The 20682-nt window shown below is 30.9% G+C and overlaps 1 protein-coding gene across 6 annotated transcripts in view; it reads right to left on the reverse strand.

Annotated features, from left to right (window-relative positions):
- LOC118201149 (uncharacterized) overlaps nt 1-20682 on the reverse strand; it is a 98129-nt gene that overhangs the window by 38451 nt on the left and 38996 nt on the right. For 5 of the 6 annotated variants that reach the window (XM_085823148.1, XM_085823153.1, XM_085823160.1 and 2 more), the window contains exons 9-11: nt 16049-16176; nt 5740-5908; nt 3961-4638 (exon numbers count right to left, since the gene is read on the reverse strand). In XM_085823148.1, the coding sequence (XP_085679274.1) occupies nt 3961-4638; nt 5740-5908; nt 16049-16176 (975 nt within the window). The remainder of the gene's footprint in view (nt 1-3960; nt 4639-5739; nt 5909-16048; nt 16177-20682) is intronic. The other variant, XM_085823168.1, reaches the window with a different exon arrangement.

Consider the following 20682-nt stretch of genomic DNA (forward strand, 5'->3'; position numbering starts at 1 on the left):
CTTTACAATTAAGAAATATTTTGGTTTTATACTGAATACAATAGTTTCTACAAGAAGACTTTCAAGACAAGGACTGTAAAATTTACATGATGATTTGAAGCAAACTGTGAACTTTTCTAAGAATTCCTTACAGATTTCAAAATTGGATTGCCGTTTTCAACTGAACTCTACAATTTGTACTTATTGGTCAAAAAGGTTATATTCAAAATTTCGATAAAAATTGTGACACTTTTTCCCCCCAAAATTGGATTTCCTTGTTTCATTTAACACTCTAATGCTTTCTTCTAAAAAGGATTTTCTATTGCTAAGCTTTTTTCTCTTTGAAGGGGATATGCAATATTTAAAAAAAAAAAAAAAAAAAAAAAAAAGAAACCCAAAATTACTACCTTTGAGTACATTACTTTCCTGTCTTAAAAATCTTAATATATGAATCTAAAGTGTGTCATCTGAAAATAAATCTGCTGTAATCACGTTGTGATGAAGTGAACCCTCAGCCAATCAGATTAAAGAAAATTTTGTCTATAAATAAATACCAATGCTATTATTGCAAAGCCCTTTTTTCTTCTCTTTGCTTGTTGCTGGCAACATGCACTTCTCCCTTTATTTATTGTTTCAAGATATTTAAGAGGCACAAAATTGTCAGGTGCATCTTGCACCCAAAATGACATCTAACATAGAATGTGCAACAAGCATTATCAAATTATTCAGCCTCCCATTCGGGGGGGGGGAATCATCAACCGAAATAAGAAATACGCAATGATACAAGTAAATAAAAATGACACAATATGAATCATAATTTATTGCAGCTAAACTAACGAGAAAAGTTTTTAGAACAAAAATTCAACACATGCATTTAAGCTGTCACTTTAAAACAAATTTTAGTCACGTGTAAAAGATATTTTAAAAACACTGACAGTGGTGATTACCTTCTGCTGATTCACCAGAGAATCCACATGCCAAAAAATGAGGCATATGACAAATTGTTGGATATAAGGGTCAAATCCTCTACATTTATGCACAGTTGAAGTGAAATTGTTAAGTCCAAGATTGTGCCCCCATCATGGGAATTTTAATACATGCAATGTTATATTCAGGATGTTTCAGAAACATTGATTATGGCTTTCTCTTTTGAAACACTTGGTGCTGATATGGGTTTCTAGTTGGAATGTTTCAGCATTACTAAATTCCTTTCAAGCAGGATAACATAAAGTGAAAATCATTTAACTTTATAATACACATCTGATATAAATATTAAGAGCTTGAATAAAAATTGTCAATAAAAATAAGAAAATATATACTTAATACAGCTGAAAATTCAAATACAGATTTAGTATAAAAAATGGGGGGGGGAGTGGGGAAAAGGAAAGAAAAGAAGAAAAAATTTTCAGTTTAACAGGTCTTTGATCTTTTGAATGAAGAGCTATTTAAATCTTATAGCACATTTTCACTACATTTTTCATAATTTTAAAAGTGATGGAATTTATCCAAAGAATTATGTGACAAGAAATAAATTGTCTTGTTAATTTCTGCACAACCCCTGGTTTTTCTTCATTATGCATCTCAGGTAAGCATGCAGTAAAGCCTTTCCAATGCAAAGAACCATCACCAATTCATTACAGCTGTTCTCCAAATCATCCCATTACATATATACAGCTATAGCCAAAAAACAGAAATGCATCTTTTTTTTTTTTTTTTTTTTAATTTTTGAATATAAAAATAGCACCTGTTTAACATTTTAAACTCAAGATTACTATGTACTATTTGACTCTAATGATAAAATTTATTTATTCTGTAAATATCATTACTGATTATTATGTTTCCATACCCTTCCCTAAACATTTATAAAATGCACTGCACAGTACGAAAAAGGGAGGGGGGGGAAATTCTTAGCTATTGAGAACAGAAAGCTTTACTTATTACAAAAATTTTAATTTCTTTATTAATAATATTCAGTTGCAGAACCTTTGTTTTGAGGACTACACTAATTATATTTAGCATAAAGAACACTAATTTTTGACATTTTTAAAGATGAATAAAATACCAAGCATCTCGTGCTGTTTCCCAAAGGTTCTTCAGATTTTGAGTGATGATCTTCTAGCTCATGCCACATGTTTTCAAGTGAATTTAGCTCTAATGACTGATAGGGCCATTGGCAGAACATCAAGCTTGTTTCATTCAAACCACCTTCTTTCTCAACACCTTTGCTGAATGCTTTAAATCACTACCTTGTTGATAATTTCATTTCAGGGTTATGTTCTCTTCTGCCCCTGGCAACATTTTCCTTTGTAAGATATCCACATATACATTTTTGGTCATGATACCATATGTATGAACAATTGAATCTAAGCCATACCAAGAAACACAATCCCAAACAAAACCGCCTTTAACAAATTTCCTTGTCTATTTTGGAAGGTATGCATGATCTTGAGGTTGGCCGAATAGATTTATTTTTATTTAATTGTTCCAGAGTACATTTCTCCTCCGTTTCTTTGATTTTTCAGTCGTTTTCAATATAGTAGAATTTGGAAATACAGAATTTTTTTTTAGTTCTAGAAAACATTGTTTCATTCACTAGATGGCAAATTATTCTGTCATTATGACCAATTTTGTTTTCAAATTTTTTTGCAGACAAAAATTACTTCTTAGTTGATTTTGAAAGAAGCATTCTTTTAAGTTATTCTTAAAAGACATACTGTTATGTTCAGGCCTAATTTTTACATGTATTGTTAACATTTTCTTGTATCATCTACATGAGGAATATCCAACCAATCTGGCAATTTTTCTGATTGATAATCCATTGCTGTGCATTGTTAAAATAGTTTGTAACTTCAATGTTATTGTAGTGCTTCCCTTTACCTGATGAACAGAAAGAATGGCATATTTTATATATATATTTTAAGCGTGTAAAAGTCTTTTAAAAAGTTTCTATTTTTCTGTCTGATGCATTTTGGGGATAGTTTAGAGAAAAAATGCTAGAAATGTACCTTTAATTGGTAACATACGATGATATTAAGAGAATCAATAAACGATATCACTACAGTCCAGATAATACACTTTAGGCTTAAATCTAAAATGATGTTATTCTTAAATTTTCAAAAAATAAAAAAAGACTTTTCTTTTATTGTGGCCATAGCTGTATACAACTGCCTACCTAATACATGTTAACAAAGAAACTGTTTAATATTAACATTAGCAACATATCAATATAAATTCAAATTACCATAACATTTATTTAATCATTAGAATTTTTGCTAATATACATTTAAAAGAACAACAGCTCAGAACACAGATAAGTGAATTAAGTAATTAATGAAAATAGTGATTAAACAAAGAAATGAAAATTTTTGCATTCATTTCTCAAATTAATAGTCTATTATTTTATGGATCATCATTCTCAGATTTCTATTCCAGAGCATCCTCCCCCAAAGAAAATGTTACTGTAGATTAGATCCAACATATGCTTTACATAAGTATGAAAATAATGAGTGCATATTAGTAGCACAGATTTATAATCCAAGAATATTTTTGAAGTTCACACTTCATATAATTTAACCTTTTTTTACTATTTAAACCCTCAGAAAGATAAATAAGTAGTTAATTTAAAACATGTATTGAATAAACATGTATTATGCTATTATCAGAGATTCATACAAGTAAAATACAGAAAAGAAATTCTACATTTTGTATACTTCTAAGATACTCTACAATCAGAATACAAACGCTATAGCATTAATTTATAAAATAACATTTTACTGTTTAATGTTGGAAGAAACATCCAAAAATTCTTATAACAAATAAAATTGTCATAAACTTGCTTTAAATGTGAACATACATTTACCTTAATGCAATTAGATAATATAGAAATTTACATAAAAACTGATAAAGGGAGTAAGTCTTGTAATTTTAAATAATAATAATAATAATAATAAAAAAAAAAAAAAAAAAAAAAAAAATGCTCACCATTATAATTCTCTAAACCTTTCGAAGATGAAGAACTAATTTCTACCTGTTCCGCTATAGGTGGCAAAGTGGAACATAATTCTATGCTACTGCTATCAGTGTCTCTAGAGAAAGACATGCTATTTTCTACAGTTTCACTGACATCATGCAATTCAGTAGCATCTATTATTCCATTTTCCTCAATTTTAATAGGAAGAGAGCAACTTTCGTCAGTTTTTGGCAATAAGTCACCAACTAATATGACAGGGGTATTAGGAGGAGCATGCACATGCACTGTATTACATTCTAAATCAGGTACACCATTTAGAAAGCTAGATTGTTTTTCAGAGTTTAAATTCATTTTTTCAGATTCATTATTTTCTTTTGTTTTACAAGTTGTATTCAATGTAATACCTTCAATTTTATCATTTATACAGGTGCTTACATTTTTTAAAGCTGATTCTACTTCATTTAGATTTTCATTTAAATGGTTATTTTCAATGATGCTTTTATGCATTTTAGGATCCCCATTCATTTTATTTGCATCAGATACAACAGCTTGTTCATTTATGGCAAAATTCATCTTATGATTTTGCTCTTCTGCAGCTTCATGCACAGATGTTAAAATAGGCCCAGCAGAATTGTTGGAAATAGAGTTAGCAATCACATTAGATGTGGCTTCTGGTCTACCACAAGTTTCTGAAAGATTTGCAAAATATTTAAAAGCTAGAAAATTAAAGAATTTTTAACTTGAAAAAACATAAGCAATAAAAGAGAAAGCCAGAACAACAGTTATATAGGTTAGCCAGAGAGCTAAAATTATATAATATCATGCATTAAAATTAAAATCTAATAAATTAAAATCTTTGAAACATGCAAAACTACAGAGCTTTTTTTCCAAGCAAACAGTAAATGGACACTTTCTTTCCTGAAGCACTGATGTGGGATGAAAACAAATACCGAGAAAGCTCTCAACATATATGCACTGTAAAAAGTTTTCTTACAGTTCATTTCATTCAAATTTAATAAGTATTAATTTTTATTTTTCACTGTAATAAATTATAATTTTTTTAAACAGTTTTAGGCATATATGCATAATCTAAAGTGTAATTAAAAATATATACATTAAAGCTCAAGAATTATGAATGTACTGTGTACTGAACATAATGTTTTTTACTTCATGCCACATACAAATGCCTAATACAGAGATATCAGATTAGCATTGAATTTCATAAATTTTAAAAACTTCATTAATTTTTTTTATCAAAGACGGAAGACAGAAGTAAAAATTCACGACACTAAACAAGAAAAGGAACAAAAAGTTTATTCATGGAAAGCAACAAAAAATTTTAAAGTTATATACAATTGCTAGAAAAGAAAAGTATGCTAAAACAAGCCATGTAAAATATAAGAACTAAATCCAAGCATTATAGCAGCAATTCTCTTATGTGACTTGTGGCTTTAAACTTACGGACAACGTATTTGTATGCTTTATTTAGGAGAGGAAACAGGTTTTGGGTAAATTATACTGCAGAGGTTTTACATATTTTTCAGAAATAATATAAGAGAGGATACAGACAGGAACAAAAGTAAGAAAGATCATTCACTCATTTTTACATGATATGTACTCGTACCTTTTTTACAAAATATTACAATAATCAAATATGTCCCATTATACCCCTTTTCAAACACACATGAAAGAAACAAATCTCAGGTTCTTAAACAGATACTTTTACAAAGTACCTATCACTCTCTCAGTTGGAAAACAAAGAAAATTTTAGAGAGTAATATCAAACATGCCTTGATTAGTCCTTTTTATTGTAGTTGTTGTGATAACAGTACCACCAGCTGTAACTCTACTGTTTGTTTCCACTGTTTTACCAGGACCATGCAATCCATCACCAATTCCATTATGTTGTGCCAAATATGTAGGTTCTGATACAGGAGTTATTTGATTCAAGAACAAAAACTGCAAATATAGATCAATGTGGTTCTTTATAAAGGAAAAACAAAATTAAAATATTAACAATATTTTTTCTTCTTCAAATAAACTAGACTAGTAGGAATGTTTACTAATTTAAAGAACAAATGATTCTCTGCTGAAGCATTTAATATATAACACTAGAAACTTCTTTTATCAATTATAGTAATACTACAAATGCTAAAAAAATATCAGATACATTATGCAATCACAATTCGATAGGTAAATTAAAAATCTTTATATTTATTGAATGGTAGCATTTTAAAAACTGAGTATTTGTTACACTGAGTGAAAGATGGAAATATCATGTTTTGAGCAATACCAACACTTAGCACATTACAAGAATGCTACATTATATTATAGTATAACATAAAGATCCAAAAATTTTAGAAAGACATTTTTGCTGTTTATTATTTAATATTTCCAATTAAAAACATTAAATAATAAACTGACTGGGGAAACAAAAGATAAATTTGAACTCGGTAAAACCTTTAGTGAAGGCTTAATGGCATAATGAAGTCACAAGTCTTTAATCCGGACGTCCATAATCCGGAGCTCAAAGCTACAAACTTTCTGCGCATGCGTAAATGCATAATACGTTTACGTATGTGCGTTTAATGTATAACGGATGATATAAGCTAAGCTATTCAGTTAATGTTGCAGATCGCGTTGTTTCTTAATCTTTGAACTGGATCCGGCTTATTATTTTTTGTAGATTGTTAGAGCAATTTTATAAAAGTGAGCTTGAACTTTCGATTATGTCAAAATGAATTTCCGATTCTGGAGCTGCCAAAAGATCTACAAAGCATTTTTTGATGTCCATCAAAAAGTGGAATTGCTGCAAAAAATGGATAAAGGCATATCCTTTGTTTCTGTTCGGGAATCTGTTTATCAATATCGCGCTGCTATGAGAGGGGGGCGTACGTCGCAGCGTGCAATGAACTGGAAGTTGATCTGTCAGCACAATCCTTATCTCCAGGGCAGATGTTTTTAATTTATTTGGCTTATACAGTCAAAAGTCGTTAATCCGGACTTCGGCGATTCCGGATTATCGATTTTTACGGATTATAGATCATCAGTTTAAATCTGGTACGGTTGGCATGCAGAAATTATCAAATTAAAAATATGAAACCATAATTTATGAAATAAAGAACAATTATGATCTAAAGAATATCAAAATTTACAAAAAAAAAAAAAAAAAAAAAAAAAAAAAAAAAAAAAACTTAATATTTATTTGTTTACTTTATTAAACATTTCTTTCAATGTAAGTTGTTTAAGTTGCTTCGTTTTCTGTGATAATACTTAGTCTTTAATTCTATAAACAGACATAATTTCTTGTTCGGTTACAAAGTTCTGCTGTTCAAGTCCCGTAATTGCTGTGCCGAGAATACCGACTTACTTGTCAATCGAAATGTTTTTGTTTTTAATAACCTCTGGGTCACTTTCTTCACTATCGGAAGCGAATTATAATCATGAGGAACTTGATTTAAATCATATCAAAGACGGAGTACATCGAAATAAAATACTACACTTAGTAAGGAATTATAAGCCAAATAAAATATAAACATCTGCCCTGAAGATAAGGATAGTGCTAACAGATCAACTTCCAATCCTCGGTGTGAAATTGATAAACAGATTTTGGATTTCAAAACATACTTTCGCTTTGTAGATACAAATTACATATTAGTAAATATATATCGGAAATTCTATTTGACATAATCGAAAGTTCAAGCTTACTTTTATGAAATTGCTCTAACTGTCTGCAAAAAATAATAAGCCGGATCCAATTCGATGATTAAGGAACAACGCTATCTGCAACATTAACTGAATTAGATAATTTTAGCTCAGCTTATACCTCCGTTACACATTAAATGCGCATGCGCACAAACATATTAGCAGCCGTAAAGGTCTTACGCGCTCTCGTAAACGCCTGTGCGCATGCGTGAATGCGATGCATGCGCAAAAAGTTTGTAGCTTTGAGGTCCGGATTATAGATCATTCTGGATTATGGGTGTCCAAATTAACGACTTTTGACTGTAATTCCTTACTAAATGTAGTACAGTTAAAAGTCTTTAAAACAGATTTAATCAAAATGTAAAAAAAAAAAAAAAAAAAAAAAAAAAAGCTTAATATTTATTTTTTATTTTATTAAAAATTTCTTTTAACGTGCGCTTGCGTAAAGCATACATTACGCATAGTCGAAATTAAAAAATTGCAACCAGAGAACTATTTGATGTGTATTCGTGATATTTATAATGCCGAGGAATTTGATTTAAATCATATCAAAGACGGAGTACATCCAGATATCCAGATATGAAATACTACATTTAGTAATGAATTATAAGCCGAATAAAATAAAAACATCTGCCCTGAAGATAAGGATAGTGTTAACAGATCAACTTCCAGTTCATTGCACGCCACGATGTTCCCCTCCCGCAGAGCAGCGTGAAATTGATAAATAGATTTCGGAATGGATAGAGAAACAAAGAATATGCCTTTATCCATTTTTTGCAGCAATTCCACTTTTTGTTTGATGGACATCGAAACATGCTTTCGCTTTGTAGATCTCTTGGCAGCTCCAGAATCGGAAATTCTTTTTGACATAATCCAAAGTTCAAGTATACTTTTATAAAATTGCTCAAACAGTCTGCAAAAAATAATAAGCTATATCCAATTCAAAGATTAAGGAACAACGCAATCTGCAACATTAACTGAAATAGATATTTAGATAATTTTAGCTTAGTTTACACCGTCCGTTATACATTAAAAGCGCATGCGTAAACGTATTATGCGCATGCGTAAACGCATATGCGCAAGCGTAAAGGTATTATGCTCAGAAAGTTTGTAGCTATGAGGTCCGGATTATAGACTTTTGACTGTATTTCATCTTGATGTACTCTGTTTTTAATATAATTTAAATCAAATTCCTCGTCATTATAAATATCACGAATACACATCAAATAGTTTTCTGGTTGCAATTTTCTAATTTCGACTATGCGCACGTTGAAAGAAACTTTTAATAAAGTAAACAAATAAATATTAAGCTCCTTTTTTTGTAAATTTTGATACCCTTTAGATCACAATTACTCTTTATTTCATAAATTACGGTTTCATATTTTTAATTTTATAATTTCTGCATGCCCTCTTACTAGATTTAAACTGATGATCTATAATCCGGAATTGCCGAAGTCCCGACGAGTCCGGATTAAAGACTTTTGACTGTATAAAATGCTACTACAAAGAGATCTATCATCTAATCCTTTCATTTCGCACACTGTATTGCATTACAGTCAAAAGTCGTTAATTCAGACACCCATAATCCGGAATGATCTAAAATCCGGACCTCAAAGCTACAAACTTTCTGCGAATGCGTCGTGTTGACGCATGTTCGTAAGACCTTTACGGATGCGCATAATACGTTTACGCATGCGCGTTTAATGTATAACAGACGGTAAAAGCTAAGCTAAAATTATCTAATTCAGTTAAGGTTGCAGATTGCGTTGTTCCTTAATCTTCGAATTGGATCCGGCTTATTATTTTTTGCAGACTGTTAGAGCAATTTTATAAAAGTGAGCTTGAACTTTCGATTATGTGTCAAATAGAATTTACGATATATATTTACTAATATGCAAAGGATCTACAAAGAGAAAGTATGTTTCGAACTCCATTAAACAAAAAGTGGAATTGCTGCAAAAAATGGATAAAGGCATAATCCTTTGTTTATCTAACCATTCCGAAATCTGTTTATCAATTTCACGCTGCTCTGGGGGGGGGACGTCACGGCGTGCAATGAACTGGAAGTTGATCTGTCAGCACTATCTTTATCTTCAGGGCAGATGTTTTTATTTTATTTGGCTTATAATTCCTTACTAATTGTAGTATTTCATCTTGATGTACTCCGTCTTTGATATGATTTAAATAAAATTCCTCGTCATAATTTGCTTCCGATAGTGAAGAGGTTATTGAAAACAAAAAAATTTCGATTGACAAATTAGTCGGTATTCTCGACATAGCAATTATAGGACTTCAGCAGCGGAACTTCGTAACTGAAGAAGAAATTATGTCTGTTTATAGAATTAAAGAGAAAGTATTATCACATAAAATGAAGCAAATTAAACAACTTACATTGAAAAAAATGTTTAAGAAAGTAAACAAACAAATATTAAGTTTTTTTTTTTTTTGTAAATTTTGATATTCTTTAGATCATAATTGTTCTTTATTTCATAAATTACGGTTTCATATTTTTAATTTTATAATTTCTGCATTCCATCTTACCAGATTTAAACTTATGATCTATAATCCGGAAAAATCGATAATCCGGAATCGCCGAAGTCCCGACGAGTCCGGATTAACGACTTTTGACTGTATATCATCAAGCCATTTATTATCCATACAGTCCAAAAATTAAAAGTTCTGAAAAGGTTCTCAGTGTAGTAACAAAAAAATTTAATTTGTTTCAAATAAAAAATCTATATTGTTCAACAGAGTGAAGCAGCATAAATATTTAATAACGAGGATCTTTATATAATTTTACATTCAAAGTTTAGATTATGATTTCAATGCTGTAAATAATATCAGAAAACCTGGTACATTACTAAGAATATCCAACTAATCATCATAGCCTAATCTTGTAAACATTAATTTTTGTATTCGCTGCCTGAACTTGATAATTTCCCCCCATTTTTAACTGCCTAATGATATGTTAAGTTAGCCTTTCCCCAACTTTTGGCTCAACCAATCCCAAAATTATGCATGACTCTGAAACCTTGCCCACCTGAATTTTGCCTGCAAATAGCCAAACTGCATTTTTACTCTCTTGCCCAACCATGCTCCTGAAAGTCACCTGATCAGACTGTCCCTGACATTCAGAAGAACAGCATCCAGCATTACAGCAACTGCTTTCACGCTTGGGTCTGAGAACTTTACACTGAAATTATTTCTTTTCATATTGCTACAATTGCTCATCTCATCTTTTTAAGATTTCCTATGATCTTCACCTTTTAAGAAGTCTTATCTACTATAAGGGATCCTTACAAATTCACAAATTTTTGTTGTAATCAATTTTACATTTGCTTCACGTTGAAAACCTTAATCTCATGAAAGTTATGGTTCAAAAACTTTTTCACATTTTCAACGTAGGAAGGGCATTGCCCAGGAACCTGCCTCTGTCACTTCGTTACCTAATTGAAAATTATCAGCCTTAGTTTTCCTAAATCTAATCATATACTATATCAGTGGTTTGAAAATATATTTGACATACCATGCCTTTGATAATCAGAACTTGTCCGTTATGCCTAAAATTAGCATGCAGGCCCGCCTAACAGTTATAAGTGTGGATGACGTAATTTAGGTTGTTCAAATTAAAAAATAAATTGCACATTATTTCAGAATCAGAACAATTTATATAAAATCATCCTATCAAATTTTAGAACAAAATACAGCAAAAGGAAGCTTACTTTTGAGTAAATATGCTAATTTGATAATAGAAAGGGTAATAGGTCTTTCCCAGCCTAGTTTTTGAAATCTTGGAATTATATTTGATAAACTAACCACATTTCCTGTTTCACATTTTTTTTCACGTAATTTGCTTTTTATCACAGCGACTATGGAAAAACAGCTTTGTAGAAATATTATGTTGTGTATGGACTATTCACTTTTCTGATATCCAAAAGTCAGTTCCCCCAGATGAATTTTGCCTTCAGCACTGATAGACAGCTTAATAAGATAACTGTTGCTCCAAGATAGCTCAATAAGATTTCTTATTAAAAAAACAAATTCAGATCTAGCTTCAATTCTGAAAGGGCCCATACAAGTTTATAAGCATGGTGTTCTTGAAAGTAATTTTCAGATCAATTAATAAACTGTTAGATGATTTTAAAAAACTGTAGTTTAGACACATAATCTGTTATATGTTCTTTTTATCAATCTTACCAGCACGCTAATGGTCTGATTCTAAAATTATGTACATTAAATATCATCTCTATTAAAATACTGAAATATTTTACATTGCCCCTACAAACCACCACAATGTACATTTCGGAAATAACTATATTACACTATTGATTCACTACTAGATTGCCGATTTTAGGTCTCCTTCTTTTCCAAAAGTACAATTATATTTTTGGTGAGAAAGATACTTTTTTGACATTCTCTTTACTTGGATAAAAAAAGGTCAATTCAGTATAGTCACTTAGAAACTATAATGCAATATTCTGAAAAATACTCACAAATCATTGAAATGTCATTTGAATAATGAATGATAAACTGAATTAAAATTGAACAAATATATTTGGGCTTCAATTACACTTACAATGTAACTGAAGGATACAGAATCTGTAAATCATACCAAAATGCAAGGCTATAATTCACACAATTATTTCCTACAAACTATACATTGTTTTACATTCATGATGATTTGCCTATATAATGCAATGCTACACAATTAGCAAATAGTCAGACAATTCACACACTTGAATTTGACTAAAATTAAGATATTTATAAGTGATTACATCTCAAGTTAAGGCCCTATTAAAGCTATATGAATAATCCAACAGACTTTCAAATGCATTAATATTATCACAAGTTAAAAATCAAGATGTGATGCTAGTTATGTGATTGCAGAATGTTATAGGTTATATGGTAAAATTTTAGTTTGCATTTTCTCTTTACTATAGAATTCAAGGAAGAGTAAAAGTCACGTTAAAAAGTTCTTAGAGGAAAAAGTGTAATAATAACATACATAGCAATCTTTTTGCAATCTGAAACAGTAAATGTAAGAATTTTTTTTAACAGATGATTTTTTCCCCCCTCTTCATTTGCAGGTCAGAGATACAATACAACTAAAGAGTTCTTGAAGTATATGTATGCAATGTAATGAAAAGTCACTCAATCCCTATCTCATATAACATGTTTACATTGTGCTATATACATTGTGCTGACTATACACAGGGTGGGTAAAATATTTTTTAGGTTTATATGCATGGAATTGAACCTTTTTGATGAACAGAACTTCCCATTATAGTAAATGCTAGAAATGGCTACTGTTGATATCAATGCAGCGTTGTGCTTGATTTACCAAACTGTGAGAAATGTGTAACAGCTTTGTCTAAGGCATGGTTTCTTAAACTGTGGGTTGTGAACCCCAGACCTGCAGCAGAGGGTCCCCAAAACTTTTAGCAGTTCTGATATTTTAACTTATTATAATAATTTTACAATTACCAAATATTTTTACACAATGCATCTGAAAATAGATAAAGATAAGAAAATAAGACAAGTGAAAAAATTGACAGTTTTACTCATGACGTGTGTTGGAATTGCGCAATACTTATGGGGTCCCACAAAATTTTTGTAAATACTATGGAGCTGGGGGTCGCGAAAAAATCTCAGTGATGAAAAGGAGTCGTGACTGAAAAAAGTTTAAGGGATAGCAGCAATAGCGTTTTCAGTGTTCTGCCGCACTCTTCCAGCATCTGAGGATTATTTGACTAAATCTGACATTTCAATTTGCCCCACAAGTAAAAATCACAGGGGGGAAGAGATCAGGCGATTAAATTGGTCAAGAGATTGCAGAGTCTCTGCTGATTGTCCTCTACTCATTAAACACTTCATGCACTCATGACAAGGTGTTATGAGGTGGTCATGGCGATGTGTGTTGTTGCTCCGTCTTGCTGAAAATATCCATAGAGTCGTTCATCTTCTGCGAGTTAATCCACAAATGGATTAAACTGATTCTGGAGATATTGGTCAGCATTAACAGTTTGGTAAAAGAATCGTGTTATGACATGGAATCCAGACATTGCACACCAAACACCAAGCCTGAGATTGTGCAACAGCTCTTCAAAATAATGAAAGGGATTTTCTGATGTATAAATACCACATGTTATGTGAGCTCACATACCCTGACAGACTGGATCAAGCGTCATCTGAAGAAATGGAAAAACTGAGAATCCAAAAAGACTGATTCCACTTCACTCAGAACTCAACATGTGCAAGTTTGATGGAAGCTTTAACTCATGCACAACTCAAATTTGTATGGATACAGATGGAAGTCCCTTTTGATAATGTTTTGACACAACGATCTCTTAATCCCTACTTGCACAGACAAACGGCCTTGCGATATTATTGGACTTTGCTCCAAGCTTTTCTTCACTTGATCAATGTTTTCTGGTGTTTGAACTTTTAGAGACCGTTTTGTACCATTTTGTCACGAAGTCTTGCACTGAAGACTTTGCTGGAGGTTTTGCCAAAACAATTCCATTCTTAAACACTTGTGTAAACAGTTCCACATAAGTTTTTAAAGAATTGTACTTTGTATAACACTCAACTGGTCACTAAACACATATGCACCTCTCATTCACTCAAATGTCGGGCACAGCAAAGAACTTGGGACAGAGCATGCAAGAGATGAGCATGTGCACACATGAGCATGCGCAGACATGCAACAGAAATTGATGGTTACATCGACATCACCATTGGCCGTTTCAAACATTTTCTACACAGGGAAATTCTCCCAACAATATAAACAAGGGAACATTCTGTGGCACGATTTCAATCGTTTTTCCAGGCCAGTTTTATTTTGACCACCCTGTATATTATTTATTGCATGTGATATTTTAAATATGTAAGACCTATAAGACCCATTAAAATACACTCGATGTAAGTAAAGCTGTTATCATTTATTTCTCACGAAATATTGTTACATATTGAATAAACTCACGAAAATAGAGGATGCTACAGTATAAAGTATTTTTGGGCTAACATTTTGGAAGGTTAAATAAAAAGTTTGAAGGCAATCCAATGGATTGAATTACATTTATTTAATTTAAAAGCAGTGCACAAAAATCTGTTTTAGTTATTATTGAAAGCAACCTGTGGAATAAAATCCAAGGGATTCACACATCTCTTTCCCTGCTGCTGATCTCTGGAAAAACATTTCATTGTGCAGATTTTAAGTGATTACACATACATCCATGCCTGTATCTTGGATTCAAACCTGAACCAAAATAACAGCAAAATCAATCTCCAGTAACCATTATTACGTTCAGGGAGTGCAATTCTATGTTATTATGCATGTAACACATCCAAACATTACTATCGAATACTTTTTTTTTAGATTCAGGAATCAGTTAAACTTCACATTAAGAGTTTAACAACTGCTAGTGGATAGAAACGCCAGGCCAGGAAATCAGAAACATGCTAGAACAATACTCATGTACACCAGTGGAAAGAGGAAGAATAATTCGCACCATCATCAAATCAAATAAGAGTAGACAGAATGGGTTTTTAACAGAATAAGGAGAAGAACAAAGCAAAGATGCTTTGGATAAAAAGTTACAGAAAGCAAGAAAAAAAGAAAGCTTTTGAATTTTTCATGTGGACTTCGCAAAGACAGATCACTTATCATAACAGATATCAATGTTTTTTATGAAAAGCACATTATCATCATAAACAAATTATAGTTGATTAACAGATATGCTGGCATTTTATGTATACCATTAACACTGTATCTGAACTATACCATTAATACTGCAGCAATGATAAAGCAAAACAATTATTATACAGCCAGAATTAACTGTGTGATAGGAGATCAATGATATTCAGAATGAACTATGTGTTACAAGATCAAAGGCTACTCCTAACTTCAATCTGGCATATAATGATCCCATACAGCATGTTGCCAAAGAATGGTGCAAAAAAAGCTTCTACAGATATGAAGAGGCAATCTTCAAGGAGCATTTGACTTTTTTCACAGATGATTACAAATGTATAAATGCTAAATACAGGCATCCATCTCAATAATTATTGCTATTTACAATTTCAAACATCTTTGTAAAGAAAAACAAGCTGAGTGTTTAATCTGCATTTTAAATGTTACATATCCACCAATAAATTAAAATATGTCAATTTTTCCATATTCTAACAATGAGTTTAGAGCTATTTAATTTCCTAGATTGTCATATTCTTTGATTTTATTTACCAAAAATTATTTTTTCTGTATCATAAACACTATTTTATAATTTTACATTTGCCAGTTATGGTTACCTTTTAGAAATAATTATCAACAATGCATTTCCTTTAAAAGAAATTTTCTATCATATATAGTCTTTCCAATAAAAATTAAAACCTTACTTCAGTAGTTAGAGAACCTGTGACATCATCTTTTTCCATAGGTCTTGATTGCAATGGAATAATTTGTCTTTGGCTAGGATTTTTTATGAGTTCTTCAACACTCACTATACCCAGACCAAGGAAATTCTCTGCAATAAAAAAGATACAAGAAAATAAAATACAGTTAATCACAAATAAAAAAATAAAAAAAAGAGAGAGAGGGGGGGGCGAGAGATTGAGATTAGCTTTATAATTTTTTTTTTGCTTTAAATTTCTTAGCATGAAAATATATGTAAAGTGAATTTCTTTTTATTAAATTAGATCTAAATTTTTAATAACAAATTCCTGTTTACCCCCAAATTTACTACTTTTTCCAGCTTAATCTAATAGCGCCTCCCAAAAAGGTTTACACCTACCAGACCAGACATTTTGTCCCTTAAATAGAGATGTGCCTTCTTCAGAGCATTGCTAAAATAAATGTAATTTAATAAAAATGTAATTTAATTAGAAATTCAAGTTGTATCAAACTTTATATAAGTGATATATAAATAAGTAACATAATCATATGTATTTATTTAAAGATGAAGAAAAATGCAAATTCTTAATTAAAAAAGTTTAATTATTGCAAAAATGTCTGAAAAGAGTTTTGCATTTGCAGAAATTAATTGAAAATAATCTGTAGCATAGGTTTGTTTTAAAAGTCTGTACACTGCAAGAAATTTTTCCAATGTGAATATAAAGTTACTGATTATCTAAGTCCTTCATTGTCACCTACAGTTATCCTGACTTTTTTTTTTTTAACTGGGAGGTATATTTTGAGGTATCTATATAGTTTTTTGTCATACTTTTTGTCTGGCTCTTTTTGTTTTCCTTATTGCTTTCCACGATATTTTTGTTACACCTTGCATCATCAATTATAGTTGAAAAAAGAAGATTTTATGTCATCTTTGGTGTCTTCAATACGCAAGTTTCCATCAATTTTTAAATATTCTTCAGCACATGATAATTGATGAATTGAGCACAACAATAGTATTTTCAAAGGGCACTCAAAACTGGAATTTCAAAGACTGCTTTCTTAAAACAATGTTGAACAAAACTTTGTTATCCACTGAATGGATTTCAATACACTGACAAATTTTAAAATCAATTACAGATGAAAAAAAACATTATGTCATCTTTGGTGTCTTCAATATGCAAGTTTTAATCAATTTTTAAATATTCTTCAGCACTTGATAAGCTTCAACAATAGTATTTTCAAAGAGCATTTAAAACTGTAATTTCAAAGTCTGCTTTCTTAAAACAGTGTTGAACAAAACTTTGTTATCCACTGGATGTATTTCAATACACTGACACATTTTAAAAGCTGACTGCTGTTTCTACAAGCAGCTTGACAAAGAACACGACATAATAAGGTTTGATTTATTAGATTACGGCAACGCACTCGAGGGCTATCTGCCTTAAGCGAGGGATGCTTAAGTGGAGAACTTTTTAAGGGAAACTGGCTCGTATACACGTTACACAGGGAAAAAACCACGAAAACACCTATGCAGTCAGCCCGTTCGCGAGATTAGAACCTCGGACCGAACTACCAGTATTCAACGACGTTACTGCTCGGTCACTGGTGGGCTCTGCCATAATAAGAGTTTTTTGTAATGAATCTTGAAGTTTTTAATTATAGTTAAATATCTTCATATAAAAAAGGAACCTTCCTCCTTAGCCCCCCTTTTGAAATTTTGAAAAATTACAATTTTCTTTAGCTACTGTGAGTAAAGCTGAGTCAATGAGTGTCAATTTTGCATATTGTATTTAAATGTTATGTACACTGCGCAAATAAAAAAAAAAAAAAAAAAAGAGGGGGAAGGACAGTTCTATATCTTCCTTTCTACCGGGCCAATTAACGAAATTCAAATTGCATTTTCCATGTCTTGAAAGTGCGACTTAGGATATATATTAGATTCATATATAGCATTTTTCTAACATAGGTCTTTTGACACAAAATCGGACTTTTTCTGAAATAACATACCAATTTTTTTTTTCATATTTCGATTCTACAACTCAAATTATGCCTGGATATCACAATTTGTAATTTTTGGTGAGAAATTTATGGAGAAATTTATCTTGACGGACTTTTATCAGTACAAAATATAAATTCATGTATATCTTAGGAAATTTTGAATAAAAAACTCTAATTTTTTGCAGGTATGCTTAGAAATACATTATGATGGCAAAATTTTATAGGTTATAATTCAAAACTTTTAAAAAATTATTTAAAAAATACAAATTTTAAAAATAAATCATAAAAATGGAAGAATTTTATTTGGAATAAACCTAAATTTCAAAATATGAAAGGAAGAATCAAATAAGTTTAATAAATAAAGAGATACTAATAAATATATATCAAATTCAATTAACAATGAGGAGCTAAAACTTTGAGAGCTGATTTTTTAAAAACTATTTGCGTGATTTTGCAAAAGTTGAGCCATATTTTGATTCTATGACTCAAATTAGGCAAACTTGGCAGATTGCATAATTTAAGTCGTAGAATCAAAATATAGAAATAAATTGGCATGCAGTTTCAGAAAGAAGTCTGATTTTGTGTCAAAACACCTACATTAGAACAATGCTATGCATAACACTAATAAATATCCCAAGTCATGCTTTCGAGACATGAAAAATGCAAGTTGAATTTCATAAACTGGCCCAGTAGAGTGGAAGATATAGAACTGTCCACCCCTCTTTTTTTTTTTTTTTTTTTTTTTTTTTTTTTTTTTTGCACAGTGTACATATGTGATATAGATATAGGGTAGAAAATTATTTCAAAAATATCTATTATTATATTGAATCAGAAGAGAAACAAGCAAATATAATATTTATAATTAGACCAAAATGCAACCATATATTACATTAAATTTTGAATAAAGCTATTGATTTCAAGGGCAATCAAACATAAGCACAGAGAGACATTCTTTGGAAGTTTTTACCACTAAAGCACTTTTTTCCTTTGAAGCATAGTTTGATAAGCCAAAATTTAATAAAATAATCAAGTTTCTTCTACATTGTAAATGTTTTTAGCCTCATATGTTTCACAAATTTCATTTAGCTTTTTTTAATCAAGCCCATATGTTGTGTACCTACCTATTTTTCTTCACTAAAACTAGTTTTAAAAGTACTGTTATGTCTTTGCTTAAATTTGTCTAGCCAATCATATGATGCTTTGAAGTTTTGTAGTCCAAGACTTTTTCCAAAATTTCATTTGCCTTTTCTTGCAAGAATACTTATTTTCTCTTACAGAACAAAACCAACTGAACACCTCTGAATTTCACATGCTTCAGTTTTTCTAAATTTTGTCTTGGAATGTTCATTTAAATTAGTTAATCCATAATATTTTTATTCCTTTTCTATCCTTTAGAACAGGTTCCATGTTGCGCCCGCGATAAATTATTCTGCTTCACGTGCTGTTTTTGATTTATGTTTATATAATACATATTAAAATTACATATTTTTACATCTATGTGTCAAACAGCCACTTTCAAAAGCACAGGATTAAAATTTCATTTTATTGCTCTCTTGTCACAAAAATACTTTACACTGAGCACAAATCTGCCTTTGAAATCTCAAAAGATTACTAATAAAGGGTATTTCTATTTTTATTTATTTAAGTCTACCTTATTTTAGAAACCTTTTTTCAGTGTCTCCTTAATAAGAGGTAAACACATTAAGGTCCTTATTCAAAGGGATCAAGACCAACATAATTGTCCTTAAATAGAGGTGCTCCTTACAAGACATAATACTGTAGCAAGGTCAATTATTCTGAACAACACTTTTTTTTTTTAACATCAAAGCATCACAGGTAAATAACTCAATAGGCAAATGCCTGAAAAACTATCTGCTTTCATATAGGACTTAAATTAAATTGTTTTACATTAAATATAATGCAAAATCATGAATCTTATTTTTAAGAATGAACAGAACTCTGAACGAAAATAGTAATGACTACTGGTTTATACATTTAAGCACAGAAAGGTTAACAAGAACAGCACATTTTTTTAATGAAAGAAACAACAAAAAGAAAATTTTCAAAGATAGTAACCATTTTGAATCTTGTCTATTTATTATGACTTATTTCTTAATATCTCTGTACTACATTTTACCCATTTTAATGACATTAGAATTTTTCATATTTCTTCTACTTTTTTTAATATATGCAGAACTTAATATTTATAATATTGTCGCATTTTTCTATCCCGCTTCTGACACCAGTTGTTACATTATTATCTTCGTTCACGTTCGTACAGGGTTCGTAGATTTGGAGCGAATCACGACGACACTTGATAAAGTATCGAAACACACTTTATTTACCAATATTAATCAGATAGCTCCAAAATCACGTTTACAGTCGTTGAACTGTTATAAACACGCTGACACGTTCAGCGACACACTGTTTGGCAATAACGGTGGAGACAGCTTCACTGCCAAGCACCTGAGTTCAGCTCCCAACTCTGCTTGGTTGTTCTCGGAACTCCACGTACTCTCGAGACTCTCCATGCAATGCACTCGACGATACACAAGAGTATAGCTCTCAACTCAGCACATTCTAAGACAAAGCTCGATGATGCACTAATTCGCGACGCACTAAAAGACTCTCTCGATGCATT

Source organism: Stegodyphus dumicola, chromosome 1, assembly GCF_044657685.1.
Source record: "Stegodyphus dumicola isolate Sdum_Otavi_A_Nest chromosome 1, ASM4465768v1".
Classification (NCBI taxonomy): Eukaryota; Metazoa; Arthropoda; class Arachnida; order Araneae; family Eresidae; genus Stegodyphus; species Stegodyphus dumicola.